The sequence below is a fragment of the Neolamprologus multifasciatus genome, chromosome 12, assembly GCF_963576455.1.
Source record: "Neolamprologus multifasciatus chromosome 12, fNeoMul1.2, whole genome shotgun sequence".
NCBI lineage: Eukaryota > Metazoa > Chordata > Actinopteri > Cichliformes > Cichlidae > Neolamprologus > Neolamprologus multifasciatus.
In genome coordinates this window covers 12095517-12118498 of record NC_140450.1, presented here as the reverse complement: position 1 = coordinate 12118498, position 22982 = coordinate 12095517, and the positions used below count along the sequence as shown (strand labels likewise).

General features: G+C 39.2%; 2 protein-coding genes and 2 long non-coding RNA genes across 10 annotated transcripts in view; 1 reads left to right on the top strand and 3 right to left on the bottom strand.

The window, feature by feature from the left end:
* Positions 1-1904, bottom strand: part of rasgrf2b (Ras protein-specific guanine nucleotide-releasing factor 2b) — a 43594-nt gene extending 41690 nt beyond the window's left edge. Inside the window, exon 1 of one of the 5 annotated variants that reach the window (XM_085179553.1) lies at positions 1043-1904. In XM_085179553.1, coding sequence (XP_085035679.1) covers positions 1043-1318 — 276 coding nt within the window. In that variant the 5' untranslated portion in view covers positions 1319-1904. The remainder of the gene's footprint in view (positions 1-1042) is intronic. The other 4 variants (XM_085179549.1, XM_085179548.1, XM_085179550.1 and 1 more) reach the window with 4 other exon arrangements.
* A 1061-nt stretch (positions 1905-2965) lies between these two features.
* msh3 (mutS homolog 3 (E. coli)) overlaps positions 2966-22982 on the bottom strand; it is a 59353-nt gene continuing 39336 nt past the window's right edge. For all 3 annotated transcript variants that reach the window (XM_085179556.1, XM_085179555.1, XM_085179554.1), the window contains 3 exons: positions 5256-5388; positions 4939-5107; positions 2966-3333 (listed from right to left, as the gene is read on the bottom strand). In XM_085179556.1, the coding sequence (XP_085035682.1) occupies positions 3252-3333; positions 4939-5107; positions 5256-5388 (384 nt within the window). In that variant the 3' untranslated portion in view covers positions 2966-3251. The remainder of the gene's footprint in view (positions 3334-4938; positions 5108-5255; positions 5389-22982) is intronic.
* On the top strand, positions 11024-12500 carry LOC146506552 (uncharacterized). The gene is made up of 2 exons (XR_014877132.1): positions 11024-11299; positions 12008-12500. It is a non-coding gene; the product is annotated as an uncharacterized LOC146506552 (long non-coding RNA).
* Positions 16573-22978, bottom strand: LOC146506551 (uncharacterized). Its single transcript, XR_014877133.1, has 2 exons — positions 20446-22978; positions 16573-20148 (listed from the first exon to the last, which is right to left on the bottom strand). It is a non-coding gene; the product is annotated as an uncharacterized LOC146506551 (long non-coding RNA).

Sequence of the window (22982 nt, the reverse complement as noted above, 5' to 3'; positions counted from 1 at the left end):
AGTCTAAATCCTTCTTAGAAACCAACAAACAGCTAAGCTAATGACAGCTTCAATGTTGTTTTGTTCAGCAATGAAGTAAAAAAGATGAACACATGATTTATAGAATATGTTCATTTTATGTTACACACATAAAACTTTACACGGGGTGGCTGTAGCCCAGGAGGTAGAGCAGGTCACCTACTGATCGGAAGGTTGGTGGTTTGATCCCGGGCTCCTCCTGACTGCATGCCAAGTATCCTTGGACAAAGAACCTGTTGCTGCACTGTTTTGTTGGACTCTGTCAGACTGACCTGAATTTGAGTTGAAGCTACATACATCTTTCAGTCTTGTGGTTTCCATAATTCATATTTGGAAACAAAAATAACCCACGTGTTGGAATAAATCCTTTAAACTGATGGGATTACTTGATTCATTCAGTTTTTGTCTTTGCAACTGGCAGCTTATGACCTCACGGAGACAGAAAGCTGTTTCAGCTATAGTGTCAAAGACAGCAAGAAGTACTTGACTTTTAAACTTGTGGACAAAGATATGAGGTGTGAAAACTTTGTGCCTCACCCCCCCCCCCCCTCCCCTCCCCCCCTGCTCTCTATGGCACATCAGGGAATGGTCTCCTGCTCTGGGAGGATGCACTCCGAGCTCTTCTCACTGCAGGGCTTTTTGAAGCGAGCAGAGAGGATGAGCTGCTGCAGGCACCTTAGTCTGAGGCTGCATGATCTCTTTGCTCTTTATATATTGCCGTCTGTAATAAAGCGAGGAGAAGATTTGATCGTGTAATTCTGATTAATATAAGAATGTACACTCGACACAAGTAAGTCAATACAAAATATCTTTGAAAAACCACGACTGGTTTTGGTAATCTTCCTCTCTTTTGTCACACTTCTATACACTGAGTGCCTGGCTCAGTTTATGATGTTAGTGACGTCAGTGGGATTGGGATATGCAGCGTTTTTAAAAGTTGTGGCAGGTGACATTAGACGTTTGAACGCGCTCATTCACAACAAGGTTCGGTGATTTGACTTCCCCTGTTGGCATTCAATCTCACCTGCTTCTCTAGCGCCTCCTTCCCAGTGGTGGACATCTTGGGAGCCGGCGCGCGCTCGCAGGTGCATCCTTCCAACAGGTAAATCCCAGCAGGGCGCGCGCTTTGCTCGTTCTCAAAGTAGAACAGTACATTCTGGTGAAGGGCGAAGAACTTCTCGTGCCATCGGCTATTCTCCGCCGTCTTCTTGCTCAGGTAGCCGCGCTTAGTCCCATCTTTACGCGCGACCGCCGACAAAAATAGCGCATGCCCTTCGTTGTAGCGGACGCTCTTCTGCATGTTGTCGTACTGTTGTGTAGACAAAAGAAAGTGCGACAACCGGTGCGTTCACCGCGAGCCCATGTTCCCCGGGGCTTGCGTGGAAACTTTGCCACAGAGCGACGGGCGACTCAGCGGCGCCGCGGTGCATAGAAAAGTTGCCCCGCTGACGGAAGCGCTTCTGCAGAGGAACTCATAGTAAAGATGCCCGAGTCCCGCATTCACTCAAATAAATCCATCCTTCGCTTTTAGAATGAAAAGCGAGAGAAAGCGAGAGGCGTGCCGCTCACAGAGGGAAGAACCCTCTTAAGTGGACACAGAGTCGCAGTCCTGATACACTGTAATCGGCTTTGGCAGTGGTTTACTCTCTCTCTATCGCACACTCACTCTCACTAGGTCTCTCTCGCTCTCTCTCTCTCTGGTGATGCGCGCTGATCTTGGAGTTGGCGGAATTAAAGGCGGAGCGACAGTGAGTTGGTCGTTTTTGAGAGTGAGTGAGGTCTTTAAAGATGTAGCTTACAGTGTAGCAAATGTGAATTATTTCTGTACTTTTTTCCAACAACAAATGTTTTGTAGTTTTGGGAATTCATTTTATATCCAAGTTAAGTTTACAGATATTTCGGGTTATTCCTATGCATGTTTTTTTAATCTAATCTTTTAAATCTTAAACACTTAAATAGATAAAACCTTTCGATGCTCCGGGGGGAGCTGCTGGGCGTGATAAACTCGGCGTCAGCTCAAGTTTGAAACGGAGAAAAATGTTACCAAAGTTCTGCAGTTTGCTTCTTGTCTTTGGCTGAGGGATGATGAAGGCTTTAGGCTACAGTAGACACTGTTAACACAGCTCCTGTGTAACTTGAATCTCTGAGTAACTTGGGGTTGTTCTAGAGGTCCACAAATTTGGAATGAGCTTCAAAGCAATCTGTCTTCAAACGGACTTTAATACGACAGTTGCTAATAAAATGTTTGATTTTGAACCCTATATGGCAAGGATCCTTCAAAACCTGCAGTGTATATATATATATATATATATATATATATATACACCTTCTTGCAGCTGTTTCTTAGATTCATAGCGTACATATTATGTATTAATGCAATTTGCACTAATCTTTTGCAATGTCACTCTTACTTTTTATTCTTAACTTCATTTTTATTTTCTGTTTTTTTAGGCCCTTGCTATGCGCCTTGGATACTTTGACTTTAACTATGTTTTTTATTGTAGACGGTACTATCTTTATTCTTTATCCTGCTGCTGTAAGACAATAATTTCCCTTGTGGGAAATTGAAAGCATAGCTATTATTGTTATGTGTCACTGTGATACACTGTAGGTTCATATCATAATGTATGTTAGGATAGGATATTGTGTGTGTGTATATATATATATATATATATATATATATATATATATATATATATATATATATATATATATATATATATGGTGCGTATTATCTGATGTTTGATAAGCTCTTTGTGAACACATTTCATAAATTATTTTATACTTATTATTTAAAATATTAATCAGGTTTGATTTGTGAATAAACATAACTAAACTAAACCTGCTATCATAAGCGAAGTTGCACAATTGGTTTTGTGGATGCCATATATGGACAGGAACCGAATGGAATTAAAAAATGCTAAATCAAAGAAGACCAGCAAGTAAGGCAGGTTTGAATTTATTTTTAATAATTATTAAATAACTACAATCTTGATCAGTTGGTATTATTGACATTATGACAGTTACAGTGGAAAATGTGATGACTGTCAGAACCTGAGATGGTTAAAATCCTTTTTTTCCCACAAATCCACACGTACACACTAGAAAAGAAGCAGCATCACATACTCCATCAGGTCAGCATATTTGTACTTTTGTTCTTCTCAAAGTATTCCCGTTCACTGGTATTGGGACTTTTTTCTTCATACAATGGTGTGAATAATGTTCCGGTGATGTCAAGAGTTTGACTGCAGCCATTTCATGAGGGACGATCTGTCGGAGATCCTCCAAAGATCTGAGAGAAGTTTCTTATTCTTTCTAAAGAGAAAGAGAAAGAGACAAAGACTTAAATGTTTCACACAGTATTGCATGTACAACATTGCCTGTCTTCACACTGCCCAATATGCTTACAGTCTAAACACACTGTTCTCTCACACATAGCTGTGTACAATAAAATCCATATTCCTAACCTGCAAGCTGCACCTCAAACTCCTCTGTGCGTGATTATTGTGCATTGTTTGGCTTCGCTCAAACAGAGGACAAACATTTCATATAGGGAGGATTACTCTGACAGGCGTTGTGTGAGTGATATTTCATAATGTGAGAATTACTTTGGAGGAAGCTAAGCAACACTCAGCTCCCAGCAGGCTATCTGTTACACAGCGAGGATAGTGGCGTTTTACAAATTTACAGAGACAGAAGACTGCTTTTGGATAAATGTGCAATATGCTGATAATTTGCTTGCAAAAAACAAAAAGAAAAAACTTGGAATTGGTCATATTTCTACTTTTTAACTTGATTGTAGGCTAAATCTTTCTGATTTTGATCCTAAAAGAAAGTTCTCTGCATAAGCATTAAGGAACACAGTATTTTCACTTCCTTTCTGAAAGTGTCCAATAAAATTATCCAGTGGAAAATAGGACTGGACATATGACAAACTGTGACTAAGGCTTTTTTTCCCCAGTTTCTTCAAATTTATACACTGGCTGCATATATTCTGCCATGGATTTGCTTGTAGGTTTCCCTGTCTTGATGAAGGGGACAAAGTCTGCACTGATTTTCCAAGAATATTGGTACATTTTCTGATTGAGATGTGGCAGCCCAAGTATAAAATCTAGCTCATTTGAGTGTTGAAGCTGAAGTAAACATTCAGTTTCATGTCTGCTCCCTTGAGTTTTATTATTTCATGGCACACATTTCAACCCTAGTTTTCAGCTTCCAGGCCCTATTTTTTCATAAAACTCTCCAAAACACAGGACTGGGGCATTTTGTAATTTATTGGAAGACTTACAGGATACTCAAACAAAACAGTATCACACTCACACAAAGTTAGAGGACATAAAAAAAATTATATAGCAGCAGAAGCTCAGGTTTTCTGCCTTTTAGTTCTTAACATAGCTGACACTCCAAAAACACTGGTTTCTAAAATTCACATAATTCAACTTGGCAGTCTCACTTTACCCCTGCATGGGAAAAAAGCCCAGTTATTTAGCAACACTACAGGGGTGCCAATCATTTGAAAAAAATCAAAGCAGGCATAAATAGTGCCACAAGTGTACATCATGTGGGAACAAAAGGCTTATTTCCACAGTTCATGTTAGTATTAGAAAAGTCAACACAGTTTTTGGTCTCTTGTAAACCTTCACACACATATCTGTTACATGAATTGTACCTCTGGGATTTCACCACCCCACTGATAGCTGAACAAATTCAGGCTACTGCATTGTTTTAAAGTTGGGATGTGTCCATTCTGACTCTCCATGCTAATTTCTAAAGTAGGTTTTCAGCTGAAAAAAATTTGAATCCTTTTAGAATCTACTCCAGAACTACAGCATACATTGATCCTCATACTATTAAACTGATCTCAATGTGTAATTTAAGTGGAATCATGCCTTTACAAAATGGTTAAATGTGAACGCGTACCTTCTAGCGTCGACCACTTTCTCCAGCTCTCTGGCTTTGTGAGCAGCAGTGTGCAGTATAGGATCTGGGATGTCAGCCAGTCGGGCAACGTTCAGACCATAGCTCCGCCCTGCAGCTCCTTCAGTTAACTGGTATAAGAAGGTAATGAACTCTGGCTGAACTTCTCCATCTGTTAGTGCACATTATATACACGTAATATATTACAATCTTAAAGTGTCAAGCATTTGCAAATGACCAAAGTTGAAATCATTCCAATCATTCGAAGCAACAGAGAAACCAAAAAATTAATGAAAACACTGAAAACAGTGTGTACATACCATCAGTGTCAGCAGAGATATCAAGTTCATTGAGCAAGAAAGCCATGTGGTAGTTAGACACATGTTCAGGATACACCCGCTCCAGCTCACACAGAGGAGGATAATGAGTTACAAACAAGGTTAGGGCTTTCACCTAAGAGAGAGAGTGAGATGGATAAGTGATAACATCCAGAAACATTGAGTACATGGCACCTCTGGAAACTTCTTCAGTCTTTTACACTTATTCTTTAAAATGTTAAGGATCAGGATAAAAGCACAAACAGGGTCATCAATTTTCAAAAGCAACTGGTACACTGTGTGAGAAACTATTCAGTAAAAAACTGCAAGCTGCAGGTAGGGATGGCATTATTGCGCTTGAAGCTCTGCAGCCTCCCAGAAATGGTTGTCACTTTTGTTGCAGAAAATGTTCTTCATCTACGTAAACTGCAACAAAAAAAGTGAGCGCAGGCGATCCAGTGATAACATTATATGAGCCTCCAGCTGCCATGTCTGGCACGTTACTGTTTACTGACAATGCAACTACCACATTCACACCTACTCAGAAGCTCTACATAATGCCTATATATTACAAAAAAAAACCCATCTGACTGTGGTTTGCACAGAATGTATGCATGAACTCTATAAAATAAAGGTGCAAAAGCTTTCTGTGTGCATGCTGCACTGAGCTCAGTAAAACCACAGCTACCTGATGACATCAACAGAACAAATTCTCCAACAATTCAAGGTGTTGTTGCTGGGACAGTCCACTCATAACTAGTATCTACTGAAGCTTCAAAAGTGCAAAAGTTAACTTTCAATTCTGATGTTGCAACAGCTTAAACAATCTCTGTCACACCTGCAGCCCACATGAAGAGTTCTGATTAGGATGATGTGATTAGGGATGCACCGAAACCGATATCGGGTATCGGGGCCGATACTGTAAAATGTGTGTGTACTCATACTTGTAAAAGTTAACCGATACCATGAACCGATACTAACTTATTTCATTAATCAGAGGGTGGTTTGTCATTTCTGTTGTAGTTTTTTAGATTGGCCACTAGGGGGACATCCCGCCCTAAACAGGCACAGGGTTAGGCGAGTGAGACTGGCGGCTCCAGATAAAAAAGAGAAACTGGAGGCTGCTGTAGCTAGGCTAGACAAAATGTCAGCAGTGTGGACCGGAACAGCCAACTTTAACTCAGGTTTTGGAAAAGCGATGAAAAATGTCAAGAGAAAATCCACGGGCAGTTAAAATAACAGAGGCTCTGACTCATTTTATCACTCTGGATGACCAGCCAATGCCGGTCGTGGAAAATCAGGGAGATAATGGTGCCAAAACTTTCTGAAGAGGTAAAGACAAGCAGTGTGTGTGCGCGATGTCAGTTCTTGGTTTAACAGCACAGTGGACTGATGATCCACGGGCAGATGAGGAGTTTGTTCGTCAATGCTGAATACTTAAGTTATTTTGTTTGTTTGTTTATAATATGGACACTCTGCAATAATTTAAAAGTTTATTTTATTCTCAAACCTAATTTGTATTTATTTTATTCCAAACAGAAGTGTTTATTTATTATTCTGAAAGCTCGAGACAGTGCCAATAGTTCAGTGATATTTTGTTAAATTACAATGTGGAGACTGCAATAATTTAACAGAAGTGCTTATTTTTCACTTGAAATTTTTTTGTGGTCATTTTTATTAAGATTTTATTTTTTATTGGCAGAGAATAAAATAAAACCTGTCTTCCAATTCATTGTATTTGTGTGTGTGTGTGTGGTAGAAGTATCGGTTTTTGTACTCGGTATTGGCAAGTACTCAGATCCAAGTATCGGTATCGTATCGGTTTGAAAAAATTGGTATCGTTGCATCCCTAGATGTGATGCTTCCTCTGCTGCCAATAATATTATTTCCTAAACCCAAGCCATCACCTAGGTTTGGCTCATTATTCCCAGCACCAATAATAATTCAAAGCCAGCACATGTGGAGGCAAAAAGGCAAGCAATCAGAAAAGCAGTGTGTATGGTAAAGCCATCACAACAGCCCTGACCTGGAGAATGGCTGTACAGAAAAAAACAAGAATGATTCATTAATCAATCATTTTCATGTTATGGTAACATTTAGGGAAATCGTGTTATGTTATATTCCTCATAGACCGTTTTTTCCTGAGAGTTGGACAGAGATTACCCTTTGCTTAAGAAGGAGACCACCCACTTCTTCACTCCTTTCACACACGTTTATCACTGTGGCAGGACTGTAAAAGTGCCACATCATACCATTATCCTTAAGCTTGGGAGCACATTGGAACTCAGATTGAGTCAGCTTCATCTTATCCGATTGAAGCTTGGATACAGTAAATGACCACAACAAAGGAGGAAAATTGGACTTAAAAGGGCAAAAGGAATCTTGAAATCTTTATCAACATGTTTCAAAAGGAGTCCAGTTTCCAGTTTATGGACTTTATCTTATGTGCTCCATCTATAAAACAATGGTAAAATAGTTATTTTTGCACAGAGACCATTAAGTATGGTATCCACTGGTTAATTAATGCTAGATCGTCAGTCTAGAGAGATAAGCGTTTTCATACCCACTGTGATGAAAATGGGCCTCCTAAAGACTAATGCACTTGTAAGGTACCCATTCGATTACTTTAAGATGGGCTGCAGATATTGAAAGGAAAGTGAAGGCTTGTGAAACGGGTGTCCAGAGGAAAGCGCTGATTAATAAGGCAGCTCTACTTGTAAACATCCAGACTTCTAGACTACAAAGCCTGTGAAGCTTCCCCCCCCCCCACTAGGGGGGCTCTTACAAACCATACAGAAGATTATAAGCTTATAGGAAATTTGATATCCCACTATCACCAGACTATGTTTATTACATTAAAGGACTAAGCACAAAACAGCTAATCAACTAATCACTGTGCAAGAATAATGTTGCACTTGGCTTCTTAGAAAACAGTTATTTTGTTTGAGAGCAGCCTTCCTCTCTCTCTGCCCAGTGTGAAAAGATGAAAAAATGCAACATGCAAAAAAGTTAAAAAGCTGTTCTGAGGAAACCTACCAAGTAATCACTGTACTGGAAGTACAGTGATTACTTGACTGCAAAACAAATGTGCAGCATGGAAACATATTAGATGAGACATTTATGTCCATTTCCAGCAATGCGCCTAATTCTAAGGCTAAACACAGTCACTTAAACCTGCCTCCATCAATGCCAAATAAGTTTCCAGCAGATGTAACAGCCTCACGCATCCATCCTTTTTAATAGATAGGGAGTTGAAATATTGGTGAAATAAAATGGATTCAAAAGCAATCAGAGTGAGCAAAAATTAGTGACTCAAGAAGAGCCACAAACCATCAAATACACTCCATGTAGAATTTCTAGTGTGTTAAATTCCCTTGCCTAGAGAGTCAGTCTTGATTCTAACCTCTCCCAATTGATGGTGCCATTTCTATATTTGAGTTTACATTTTTAACATGCTAATATTGCTAACTGAGAGAAACAGAGTATACCCAAGGCTGCTGAGAATATCATTAATTTTGCAATCTCTGGACATGACTCAAAGTAATTTCCCTGGATGGAGAATTTAGGATGCATTTATTCTGAGAATGATTTGAAGATTTGTATTCAGTTTCATCAGAATTGTTAAATCACAAATGTGGTAATGAAGCTTAGTTAGGGGATCACTTAAGTCAGTAGGAATCCTAAATGTCTATAGAATATGTGATAATCCATGTATTAGATCAGCTGTATTTACACCGAGGCTCCCAGTGGGTCATGAAATGAATATAAGGGGTCACCAGAAAATTACTTTGATAGGAAACAATGAATAACAAAAATGAGATCACATGCGCATATGGATCACAGTTTAGACTGACAACCACTGTGATCGAAGACAAAATATTAGAGGAGAAAATGGAAACTTGGAACTGCCAATAAGACCAAATGAAATTTAAGAACTGGAACTTTTGGTGACCTTTAAGGACTCTGCAATTCTTTTATGGCATACTCACCAGTCTGTGTGCTGACATTTTTAACCACTTCAACAACAGCACTAATTTACCAATATCTGCATTTTGTTCTATCAAGTTTTTCTTAGTCTTTTGACTTAATAGTATATTTATCCATTTACTTACTTTTTTAATTTCTAAAAAAAAGAGGAAAAATAATAGAAAGACAAAAAGAAAAAAGAAAAGAGATTAAGTAATACATACTGTGCACCAAATGGTAGGTATTACAACAAATGTTACATTATGTAACAATGTGTTACTGCAACTAAGCCAAAGCAGTAGCTGAAAAACAAAAGAAAAAGAACAGAGCATCAATATCAACTGGTCTTTGGCTTGGCATTACTTAAGTGCCTCTGTACCCTTGCAGTATGCTGAATCAATACAAACTATTGTGTAAACCCCCCACCACCACCCTCTCCTAGTCTGTTTACTTTTTTCCCTTTGTCTTAAGGATTTTCATTTTCAGTCACTTCAGTTTTTTGTTTTTTTTTGCCTTTCACTGTAAATACCAAATTTAGACGTTTTAGGCTCTGGAGAGATATTCAGCAAAGTGAAGGCACGTCACTCCATCCTGTGATTCTTTAATCTCCGTCAATCCTGGGAGCTATCCAAAGGCTACACGGCTGAACTGTGGCATTAAGGTTAAGACATGAAAATCACAAAAAGCGAGTGGTGCATGCACTCACTCACCCAGCCTCTGTCAAATGCATGCACAAACATTTTACCTAGCGCTGCTCTCTCAAGACAGTCGCTGAAAGCTGTTAACAAAAATAAATGCATTTCCTTTTCCTGATTACTTTAACAACCCAATCATGTAAATGGAGAAGTGAGTGCAGAAGTACTGTGAAAACCATTTCTCCCACTCGCTATAAACTGATTTGAAAACTGAAAATACATTAACGACTGATATAAAAACTGCTATAATTAACCACCGAGCCCAGTGATGACAGTAATGACAAGAATGTATGTACGATCTCTCGTGGTGGAGCAGGCCTAAATTTCACATCATCACAGTAGACAGGTTGCTGCGGGAGTCCAAGCGGGCTCCAGGATCAGCCCACTAACCGCTCGCTCTAAGAAAGGTCACATGTCAGTAGTAATACATCTGTCTAAAAGAGATGTGCAAGGTCACTCCCACACTCCTCAAACAACACACGCAGTACAGTCTCGTTTTTCAAAACACGTGGAGTACAGTGCAATAAAATGATGTGTAAACCAATTAAACATTTGAAAAAGGCAAAATCTGAAATGTTGAATCCATGAAATTCGATTGTGTTTTGAGAAATATATGCTTATAGGCGAGAGTATTCCAGCTGCAAAGTTTTTCACATTGGTAGAACAAAAACAAGGTTGCAGGATAGGTTAGCGGACGAGCAAAATTAATTACCCCATGGCCAAGCACCACCTGGATTTTCATAATGGTAGCCCTTCTACACTGCAAGCTGATGGAATTGACCACATTCCTCTTTCAATACAAAAAGGTAACAGACAAAGGAGTCTTAACCAAACGGAAGTGTAACCCAGTGAGTTTACACAACTCAGTAACGCACTACAACATTGTTATTGTTAATTGTGATTCATCATTACTCTGTTAATCACTGAGTTGATCAAAAGTAAATCAATAATAAAAGATAAATACTATAAATATAAGAATAAAACCCAAAGAGTATATTTAACACCCCTACTGGTTAGGAAGGAACAAGCCCCGCCTTCCCCTGCACTGTACCGTCACGTGCTCAGACACAGAGAGAGACGGAGGTGCACGAGACCGCCACTGATTTTCACCGCCAAGCTTTTTGCTGGAAAAGAACTATTAACTTGAGCAAATATCCATACCGGAGATCTGCATGGACCTTGGAGAAACGGACCTGATTTGTTGTGAACATTTTGGACCTTGAAACCATTGCGGTGAGTCAGAAGCTGTTAAGCTAACCTTGAAGCTAAAAAGCTAACAAGAAGTTAACGGGAATATAATGGCCCAATTTCAATGTTGTAGATCTGCACGGGAGCGGATGAAGTGGACAAGATCCTCTCTGAGAGTTGAACATTAGAAGTGTGCTGGTGAGTTAAACTGGGACTGGGCGAATCAGGCTAATTGAAAAGCTAACTAGCCTGGTGCTTATAGCTGTAGCTGACCACGTTTTCACTGTGGGAGAACACACGGGGTTTCCCACGGAGTTCAGCCATTCTGAGCACTCAGCTTGTGTGCTGATGATATTCTAGTATTACTTGTTGAATATTAAATGCACTAAAATAAGATGATGGAATAAGTTAATTTTGATCTTAAAGGTCATGAATCTACTTTATTTTTGTTACATTTGATGCTCAAGCGGCACTGGATAGATGTCCGTGTGTATTCTTACTGTGCTGATACATTACCACATACTGTAAAACTACAGCCTGTGGGTTTTTGTATATTCTTTTGGTAATTTTATTCTGTACATTGAGTGTAAATAATATATTGATTCATTGCTATGCAGTTTAAAGCAATGCTCCTGTAATTCAGTTAAAGGGCAATACTATAAAAAAAATGATCTACCATAGTTTATGGTTTATTTCTGATTTCTGATAGAAATGTGTACCTTGATGAATAAGCTGATTGTGATTTAAAGATTGCATTCATGATTAAGATGCACTGTATAGACTATAGTTAGAAATTAGAATTAATGTTTTGTGCTCGTTTTGTTATAGCACTTGCATTATTTACACATATGGCCATGTATATCATTAGAGTGTGAACTGAATTAGTAATAGTCCTGTTGTTTACAGGCTAGGTTTTTTTATGGGATCGTGAGACCTGGATTTCTTCCTGACGAGGAAGATGGCGAGTCTTTCTCTTTGAACCGAACCACAGCCATTCCGAGTTGGCCTAGAAGGGCAGGTTGCTCTTCTCTCACGAACAATTGCAACAGTGCGGTAGGACGAAATCGCACCAATCACAGACTTTTGACCTATTGGATTTGACTTGACTGAACACTGACTATTAAGCCGGCAAGACTGACATATCTGAGCTCAGATAGGATTCTGATTGTTATTATTATTGCTGTCACTGTATTTTATTTTATGTTTTCATTTCTGTTCATGAAATGCTGTTAAATTGTTGCTAAATAGTTTAATACAATTCATAGCAACTTTACCTGTGGCTCCAGTCATTCTTTTCCACGCAACTCACTTTATCCCTCCTACGAATCTAGCTATTGGCCCATTCTCTCCATCTTACTTTAACTTTCCCTACCCTATCCTGTACTTGGCTACAGAAGCTTTGGTGATTTCTAAACTACAGGCCACTAAATGATTTTACTTCTTATTTTATAAACTGAACTGTATTGTTAGAACCGTTATTTGCCTTTAACAATGGATTTATGGTTATCTGTGGCTGGTGCAGCTTTGGATTGAATTGATTGAATGTTTGTTGGTATCTTTTTGGCATCTTGCATCTCCTCAGGTTATTCTGAAGACTCGTCCTATAGGTGGCATTTTTCACTCTCAACCTAAGTGGAAGCTTGCTATTGGTGGAAGCTAGAGCTGGGCGATATATCGAGTTTTTAAAAGATATCGATATATTTTTATACGAGATATAAGATGTGACAATATCCTTTATATCGATATAGTCTATGTTACATTATAACTATACTTGTGGAGCCGCAAGTTTGCCTCTCTTTCGTCCACTTTTGTCTTTACGCAACATTACTCGGCCTCGCCCCTCCTTCACTGAACACAACTCCCCCTCCTCCCCCATCGCTTCACCTGCAGGAAGTGACAAGATGGACACGGCAAATCTCCGTTAACGAGTTACTGCGCATCGCCCCGTGCGTGGGGCTGGACGCCGTCAACGTGTTAGCTAGCTAACCAAGCTAACGAGCTAACCACGCTAACGCCATGCCTACGGTGGCCCCTAGAGACAAAGCTGCACAGCCTAAAATCCTCCTAAAAATTTTCTCAAAAGTGACCGCGAACCGATTTTATGTGGTACACAGCGCTCAGCAATCTGTCAAAAAATGTTTTAGTACGACTTTGGTAAGCTACGGTGCTTCACCGGTTGATGGATTGTCAGAGCATTACGGCTACCAAGGAGCCTCGCGGAGTGATACGTACTGTGCTTCAACGTAATATTACCGTATTGTGTATAAGGACCATAAATGGCACCTGTTAAGAGACGTGGTTACGAAGAGGATTTCAAACTCCAGGCTGTCAGTCACACAGTAGAAGTTTGGAACAGAGCAGCTGTGAAATCTGTCTTTGTTACTATGCTCAGCGTCTTTTAGTTTACATTTTGACTGCACAATTGTGAGCTTTTTGTTATGCACAAAAACAACATTGTTTTCTTTTATTTATGTAGCATTATTATTTAATAAATGCTCATAATTTATTTTTGAGTAAATTTTATGTACATCTATGCTCTATGTTAATAAACGTGCCTGTGTGACATCTGGGACACAGCTTTGACTAAGAACTCTCTTTTTGTTCTTACTTTATGGCTTTAAAAAAAAATATCGAGATATACATCTTATATCGCCGTCCAGGTAAAAAATATCGAGATATGAATTTTGGGTCATATCGCCCAGCCCTAGTGGAAGCCCATGTGTGGAACACCACTGGAAAAGATTCAGTATGTTCATGAACTTTTGTCCATGACTGTTTTCTGCCTGATGAAGGCTTATATGCTGAAATGTGTTACTGTTTTAGATTTCATGCTAGAATCGCATTTCGAAAGAGGTGGGACAGATGAAAAAATAAAGTTGTGTAATGCTAAAAAAGAAAAAAAAGAAACACCCTCTCACAACTAATTAGGTTAATTGGCAACAAAGCAGTAACAAGACTAAGGGCATCTCGGAATTTTCCAGAATTAAAACCGGGGGCTTTTAGTCTGTGAAAGATAATGTGGGCAAATAGTTTAAAAACAAAATAAGAATAGCATAATGTCATCATTTTTCTGTGTTGCATAATATTAAAGAATCTGTGAAATCTCTGTAATTAAGGGGCCAGGACATAAACTAATACTGACTAGCCATGATGTTTAGGCCCTCAGGCATGTAATGTAATGAAAAGAAATCACTGCATTCCACTGCCACTCCATCCTCAAATCCAAGTTAAAACTTCTAATAGCACAATAATACTAATATTATTAATAATAAATGTAAAAAAAACCCACAGAGACTGATGCAAAGCAAAAAACTGTTCTGTGGATGGAAGCTACATCCTTTGAGCTAAAGATGAGAGAGACCATGTGCCACACAGTTGAAAAGCCAGCATCTGCGATGTTAGCAGGGTCATCTATAAAGACAAATTATATATATATATATATATATATATATATATATGGTAGCAACATAAGCCAGTATTCACAAAGTGTCTTTGGAAGTCGAGGTCTTTCCTATTTCAGTACCAAACCACATTCTGCTCATGCTACAACAGCTTGGCTTTGCAGTAAAAGCAACAGTCATAAACTATCCTGCCTGCAGTCCGAGCTATCACCTGCTGAAAACATCTGGTTCATCAAAAAACAAAGAAATGCAAAAATATACACCCCAAATTCCATGCAGATTTAATATGCTTTAGAAGATGATTTCGCTTGCAAAAGTTCAGGAGTTGTTCTCCTCAGTGCCTAAACACCTACAGAGTGCTGTTTAAAGAAGAAGTGATGCAACACAGTGGTAAACATGTTGTGAACGCTTCCCCGCCGTTTCTGAGATGCTCTTTTTCATATCCAGTCATGGCATGATTCAGTATGTAGTCTTTGAAAGTGTTCATAAAACAAATTCAAAATTATAAAAAAAATTTCTATATCAATGAAAATGTCTAAGTTGTAATATTTGGTATGGTGCCCCGTTGTTTATGTTGTACTATTTTATATTAAATGCATTATTACAAATTCCAAAAATCATTGCAGTCTGCAATTTTTTAATTTACACCTGTTTAATGACACTGGACCAAAAAAAAACTGAGCATGACAGGAGGAGGTTGCAGTCTGGAAAATGATCTGATTAAGTGCTAATGGTTGCTAATTACCAGACCACCCCGGGGTGCACTGAGAACTGAAGAAATCAGAGCTGAAACAATTAGTTAACTAATTAATTCGTCATTGATAAAGCTAATTCATTAAGAATTTTTCCGATTCTCTTCCGCTTATCCTTACCAAAGTCAGGATGGGGTTGTGAGAGTTTATCCCTTCTACCATTGGGCGAGATATCAGGTTTTTAAAGAGTGAAAATCCAAAGTATTACCCACAAGCAGTTAAAAAAACAAATACTCCTTGAGGTTGAGAAAACGGACACTTAACATTTCTCACTATCTCTGCCCATTTTTCTAGAATGCAAATGTTTTAAACCTTAAACTTATAAGAAAAACAAAAAAGATATTTTGTTTATCAGTCTGGCAAAGTAAAATGAGCTGAAAACAGAAGCCTGATGTAACATCACCAATTAAAGCTCACTTGTCATCTGTCATGTTTCCATATTCCATGCTTTTAGCATACAGCTGTTTGTTTACAAAACCAGGAGATTTTATACAGACCGCCACAGAGACAGACAGACTAATAACCTGCCCTTTCCTAAAGATGATGATTGCCTGGTATTGAGTCACCTTGTTTCCTCCAGTATGTTTCTAAATCTGGTTTCAAGCTCCAAATTTGTCTCAGGTCCAGGTCTCTGCATCTGCACCTTGAAAGACTTATTAGAACTGTTTTATATTCATATCTTGTGCAAAACAAGATCATATGCATGCTCCAAAGTGTGCTTCCAGCCAGTAATATGATCCGCTGGAAAAAGGCTAGAGGTGTCAATACTACTACTCTCGTCTCTTTGTCTTGCTACTTCCCTCTATCCAATTAGACTCAAATGCAGTTCAAACTCAACACCCTTTGTATTCTCGGCTCACACAAGTAACAAGGCTCTCGGTGAGGTGCTTGTGTGTGAGAGAGTGGAAGATTTTGTGAAAATATACCGCTGGTGTGTAATTTGACGTCTTTTGTTTAAACAAAGACCGCTTTTTAGTAGTCAAGCGCCTTACTAGAGGTAAGGACTGCAGCAGTGAAAAAGAGTAGCATGAAGTTAAAGCCCCCCTACAACCAGCTCTTGCCAATTTGCAACATCTCCACAGGAGGTAGTTAATTTGAAGGTAATTCAAAACATCCAAATGAATGGAAAGCAAGCTTCAACATTTTCAACAGGACATCAAAATTGTCTTTACAGTCACCAGGCAACACTGATAAAAACCGCTTTGAACATTTGGTGAGCTTGTTCTACTCTTCTCTTACTCATGAACAAGACTGGGAGATACCATTTCCATGACTTGACATGACCATATTTGGCACACCTGAAATGTAGTTGGGCATATAATGCCAATTCATCTAAACTCATTTACAAAAAACAGGGTGTCTTCTTCTTCTTATTTCAAGGTGTTATTAAAGCAGAAGGAAAAGGAAACACGGCCTACACAGTGCTCGCACTTTTTTGGTAACACCTTCCCTTCGATACTAAGGGTAAGGAGATGTGAATATTCAAATTGTATTAAGGTACAATACAGAAAACAAAAAAACTTATTGGTAGAACTTTACTTACTTCTACTCACATTTTACAGAAAGGACATACAGTGCAGACTCATTTAAGTTTTAGACATATCTCTGCCTGAAAAGGATTCATTATTTTTTCCCCTCATCAATCTATACACACTACTGCACATTGACAAAGCAAAGAACATTTTGGTGGAGAATTTTATACAGTCAGGAAAAAGGTCTGAAATATCCTACTTGGCATTTGCATCGTTTACTTGGACTCAAAGCACCTTTTACAGCAATGATGGCCTTAGATTTCTTGGGCAAGATCTTTCAAGGTTGACACACCTTTTTACATGGTTTCTGCCATTCTTCTTGGCAGAATAATTCAAGTTTAACCAGGCTGAGTGGGAACATCGGTGTACAGTCATTTCCACCCGTCTCCAGAGAAAATAATAGCCTAATCTGTTTAATATGAGTCAGATGAGGACAAAGTGGAAATGTTTGCCCATAATGCATAGAGCCACGTCTAGCAATAACCAAATACAGCTTATCAGCACAAACACCTCATACCAACTGTCAATAACTGTGTTTGAAGATAGATGAGTTGGGCTTGTTTTACAGCCACAGGACCCGAGCACCTTACAGGCTTTGAGCCAGCCATGAAGTTTTCTGTATATCAAAGTATTCTAGATTCAGATGTGAGGCCATCTGTCCAACTGCTAAAGCTCAGGCCAAATTGGGTCATGAAACAGGACAATGATCCCAAGCATACCAGTGAATAAACACCATATGGCAAAAAAGAAACGAATCGAGGTGTTGCAATGGTCCAGGCAAAGTCCAGACCTCAGCACGATTGAAATGCCCTGGTAGGATCTTAAGGGCACGGAGCATAAACGAACAAAGCTCAATGAACTGATGTTGTAAAGAAGATCAAAAAAGTCTGGCACAATGATAAAATGACTGATTCAACTTATTTCAGCTAATGATGGTTCTACAAGCTACTAAATCATGGGATGTACTTAGTTTTCCAGTGTTTCTTTTTCAGATGACTTTATGGCCAATTTAATATCACCATAACAAGTGAAGTAAATAAGTAAATGCTAAATATATGTTCTTAATAGACCTCAAAGTCTAAACTTCAGTCTTGTATCTAAGGACACTAGCGTTATAACACTTTTTGCAGAGTTTTCATCTAAACTGAGCTCCAAATCACAACATGGCACTTTTTTTAAGGTAAGGACCTTACATACCTTAACGACCTTAATACAGGGGAAAAAAACAACAATAATCAGACAACCTATATCAGCACTTGGCAATAGAGGGAAGGAAAAACTTCCTTTTAAGAGGAAGAAACTTTTAGCAGATTATATTCAGTCAGGACAGATCCTTGCTCTAAGGTAGTGGTTCACAATGCTGAAAACGACTTGTGACCCCTCATTAATGCCAGTAGTGTGTATGCATGTTGTGGGTGGTTTAACTAAATTAATTTTTCATCTGGAACATTTTCAGATGTCCCAAGAAGTAAAACGATTTAGTATTTTATTCAGAAAAGTTAACACTAATTTTATATACTTTTAATATCACAGTTTGTTTCTCATCTCTTTTGGTTTTTATCCTGAGATACTGTTCTTGGGTTCTGAACCACATGCTCGGAAGCATGTTTCTATACAATATACACAACAGAGTGACACTCTGAATACAAGTCTTGCAGTCAAATAAGTCACAACTTGAAATTTTGAGAAAGTAATGGAATTACTGTGTACTGAGAGACAAGAGAACATAATTTTATTCATGTGTATGAGTGAAGTGCAAGCATAGCGCAGGGCAGAGTGCTGTGGAGCACATTTGGGTCTTTGTAGGAGCTCTGTGCATCAGCATGAGCACATCAGACTATTTTACGCCCACATGAGTGATACAGTACGTTGCACTGAAAATTTAGTCATTAGTGTGCAGCCAAAAGTGAGCTTTTGCGAGTTCTACTTCTCCACAAAGCTGGACTTGCTTCTCTCTGCTATTATAGTGTAAAGTTACAACACAAGTGCAGTCACATGCAAACCGAGTAAGGAGGAATGTGCAGTGTTAAACTTTGTATAGAGCCAAAAACAGGACATGCTGTTATTGTGATTAAGAGTCCACAACGGCTTAAGAAGAGGATGGACATCAACGTGAAACCCAGAGATTTTGAGGAGAAGCAACCTCTCGTTTTAGAAGTCTTTTCCCTTCAGCTTACCAGTTTATTTTTTCTCTTTCTGCATCAAGGCTGCCTCTATTATTGAGTGAAGTTATGAAACCCATCTACATTCTTAACCAGCTCTCAGGTGAATGTTGGGGACAGGAAAAGGTGTGTTACTATAACAACCAAGTCAAAGGAGGAGTAGTCTGACTTTTGACGTGAACAGCTGAGTCTGTTGAGGAGGGGGACGAAGCAGAGGAGGATGAGTAGGAGGTAGAGGAGTCTGCATGAAAGGCTCTGCATGTCTGCCTGTGCTAAAGAGGCCCTTTGCTGCAAAAGCTTAACTTCTTTTGTGCCCTTTTGTTTGCCTTTCCTTTAATAGCAAGGCTTTTCTAACAAATCAATCCTGTTATACAACAGGTAGTCAGAGAGCTCCCTTCCTTGTGCCATCAGCATCTCCCTGCTGCATTAGGTGCTACTTAAACATTTTCATTCTACGTTTTCCAGCAGAATTACATAACCCCAAGACTCTGTCCAAAGATTGATGTGGAACTGGCAAAAAATGAAACCCGGATAGAGTTTTTCAAAGTTAAATGTTTATTCATCTATATTTGAACAAGGTTAACTCGATCCAATTTGAAGCATTTGGACTAGAATTTTGGAAAAACAGAAATAAATCAGAATCAAAACTCAGGCTCTCACAGGCTGCTTACAGTTTGTAAGCTTTGATTAGCACTAAGCAGAACTCCAGAAACCCATTGATAATATCTGTCACAGTGGAATAAAGTGGGAGCTGCACCCTGGGACTTGAAGAGACCCAAATTCAGAATCTGTGGCTTGCGTAGTCCATTGACTGTCAGCTTAACATCTGGTGTTGTGCTTATCCACAACAGCCTGCAAAACAATGTGCCTCAAGTGTGAGATTAAATGCATGCTCCCTAAGGTCAACGTAGACCATCTGAGTTGATAAATCCTTTCTCTCCAGAGAAGCTGGAGCCTGGAGGGCACTAACACGCACGACCAACTGTTAAAAACACAAACCTCTGCAGTGTGTATGCTAAGTCTGTTAGCTTCTTGTCGTTTTTGTCTTTTTTGTGTGTTTTCTGCAAACTACAGAATTGCCTGTGTATCAGCTTCAGTGACTTTGGGCATTTTCTTATCACCAGCACTGTAATAAAATTATTTTCAACCAGTTTTGATTTTTGTGTTTAATCAGGCATGAGAGCCATTTGGTGGCTGTAGCTCAGGTGGCAGAGCGGATCAGCCACTAACCAGAAGGTCGATGGTTCGATCCCCGGCTGCTCCAGTCTGCATGCCAAATATCCTTGGGCAAGATACTAACCCCATGTTGCTCTCCGATGCATCCATCGGAATGTGAATGTGTACGAATGTTAGATACTCAGCACTTAAACTTAGAAGTGCTTGTGTGAATGGGTGTGATTGGGTGAATGAATTAGCTGTATAAAGCGCTTTGAGTGCTCGGACAGAGTAGAAAAGCGCTATATAAGAACCAGTCCATTTACCATTTGTTTATCAAACATTTAGAAATACGACATAAATGGTAAGAAAGGTGACATACTCACTGTCTTATATTACTGCTATAACCACACTACTTTTGTTTGCTGCACACCCAAATTTGACATGGATGGCATTCTAAAAGGGGATAACGTGGTTTTCAGATAACTATTTGTTTTTGTTGCTATAAAAAATGTTTTATTATTTTTTACCCACGAGATAATTAACTTGGTCACTGTGTTTGCTTCCTGGTCAATGTGTCAGAAAAAACAGTTTTCGCTTGCCGAAAGATCAGCAGAGAGCGCTTGCTGTTTCTGCTAGAAAAAGGTTTCATAAGAGAGGAGCGTGCCAGCCCAAAACTAAAATTTAAAACAGACTAAGAAGCCCCAGGGAGCTGCGGCATCGAATAATATCAGTGCCGGGTTGTTCTACAGCAACATCTTTCACATTACCTGAAGCAATTTGGCCAACTCAGTTGACCCGTTTGACAAAATATCCAACATCAGAGGAGTAATTCCAAACTAAAATGGATTCAGAAAACATGGAGTAAGAACAAAGGAAGCCTGATTGTTTTCTTTAGTCTGTTATACGATGGAAAATACTACGAGCGTAAACAGCTGAGAAGACAAACAGCTGTGTCCAAACTGATGCCACAACCTCAAGCACTCAGCCTGTGTCAAGCAGTCATAATGATTTTTCTGTGCTGACAGTAACGATCCATTACTTCAGCAAAAACTTGAAAATTACAGATACTGTGACTTTACTTGACTTGGCAATTTCAGTTAACAATAACACAACCCCTATCCCCCTCAAAGTGCCGCTCATCTGTCCTGCCAAAATAAAGATACGCAACACTGTGCAACATCCCGAGGGCTCCTGACTGCGCCAGTTCACATAATCCCAGCAGAGCACACACACATGCGCACGGGCAGTCTCTCATCCAAACACTCGTTCCAGGTATTCAGAGGTGAAACAGCACGTATCTGCTGCCCTGTCTACCCTCTTTAGCGAATCTTTGCGTGTGAGCCACTCTTCTCCTGCCTTTGGCTAAAATTAGACTTTTCTAACTTCTGTCCACGCCAGTTTAATGAACGCTGACAGGAGGTGAGAGCGGATTTGGCCACAATTATGTCCAAGCACAACGGTGGACAATGGACAGCGAATCATCAGCTTTAATTATGTCAGCATTTTAGGATGCTGCACTGCAACATAAGTCATGAAGCAGTCCTCCATGTGCCTCCTCTCATTTATTTTTCCATTATGTCCTCCTGTCTATTAGGATAGCAGCAGCAAGTCCAAAATATCCTGGCATGCTGTGCAATATGTAAACATAACGTAATGACTTACTAATTATTTAGACATATTTTCAGCCTTGTCTCTTGCATACTGAGATTTCTCCAGATTCTTTAGACATTACCTAATGGAGGTGCAACCCTAATGTCTGATGACATCAGACCTTTTATGGTTTTTAAGCCTGTGTGATACACACGGGAGTAGCACTGGTGAATTTACAGCAACAAGTGGGCATAATGTGTCTGACTCCTACTCGCTCTGCCCAAGCAGCGCCCCTAAATAAACCAAACAGAACATTTCCCGCAGTCAGAACAGGTCTGACATAAGACTGTGGTACGTACAAGAACGGGAAAACAGCTTAGGAAACTTTATTTTTTTTGTACACAGTCAAGTTAGGCAATCTTTGTGTTCGTCTCCTTCGAGATCACCTTCTGGTGCCTCTCTGGATCATTTTCAGTGTAAGTGTCATTTTTAGGTCACTGAGTAGATGTCCCATGCTGTTCCTTTTGAAAACAGCTCAGCGGTATCTGGAGACCCAGCTGTCATAATCAGCAGTGACTCTTCTAACAACGTTTGGGTGAGTTTGAAACAGAAGTTGATGTTTGTTCATTGCCCAAATTTGAGGTCTGTAGTGAAATTGCAGTGGGCACAGTGCAAGGGAGTGATCTAAAAATAAAAGCTCAAAGCTGGCCAATAAGATGACCCTGAAGAGAAATCCAAAAGGATTTTAGATACGTTTTATGATTTTAGAGACATGCTCCAACAAATATTTGATCCATGTATTTATAATAAATAAATTATAAATGTGTCTGTAGAATTTACACTTAAATTATTTGCAAATAACCGTTTCCTGTCAAGACTTTTATACATTGAACTTGATATGGAAACATGGCAGCAGTCTTAGTCCTTTCTGCTGGATTATCTCACTCTAAAACAAACACTCAAGGATGTATGCAGCACCATCAAGTACATGCAATCAAATAATTGTATGCAAACAAATTGAGACACACACACACACACACACACACCTCTTTACCAAAGGCAATTACCTTTATGATTAAGTAGGCTGGTATCAAGATCCCACAATGTTTGTGGATTTATGAAAAGGATTAATTGGCACATGTTTAAAGATATCTCTATGGTTACCAAGCCCAGGTAGCCTGCCTATGCTTTTTTACTGATTGCTCTTCTAATTTTCATTTCCACATTCATTAATTTAATTGTTTTATTTAAATGCCATCGCTGTAGTGCTTACATTGCACACACTT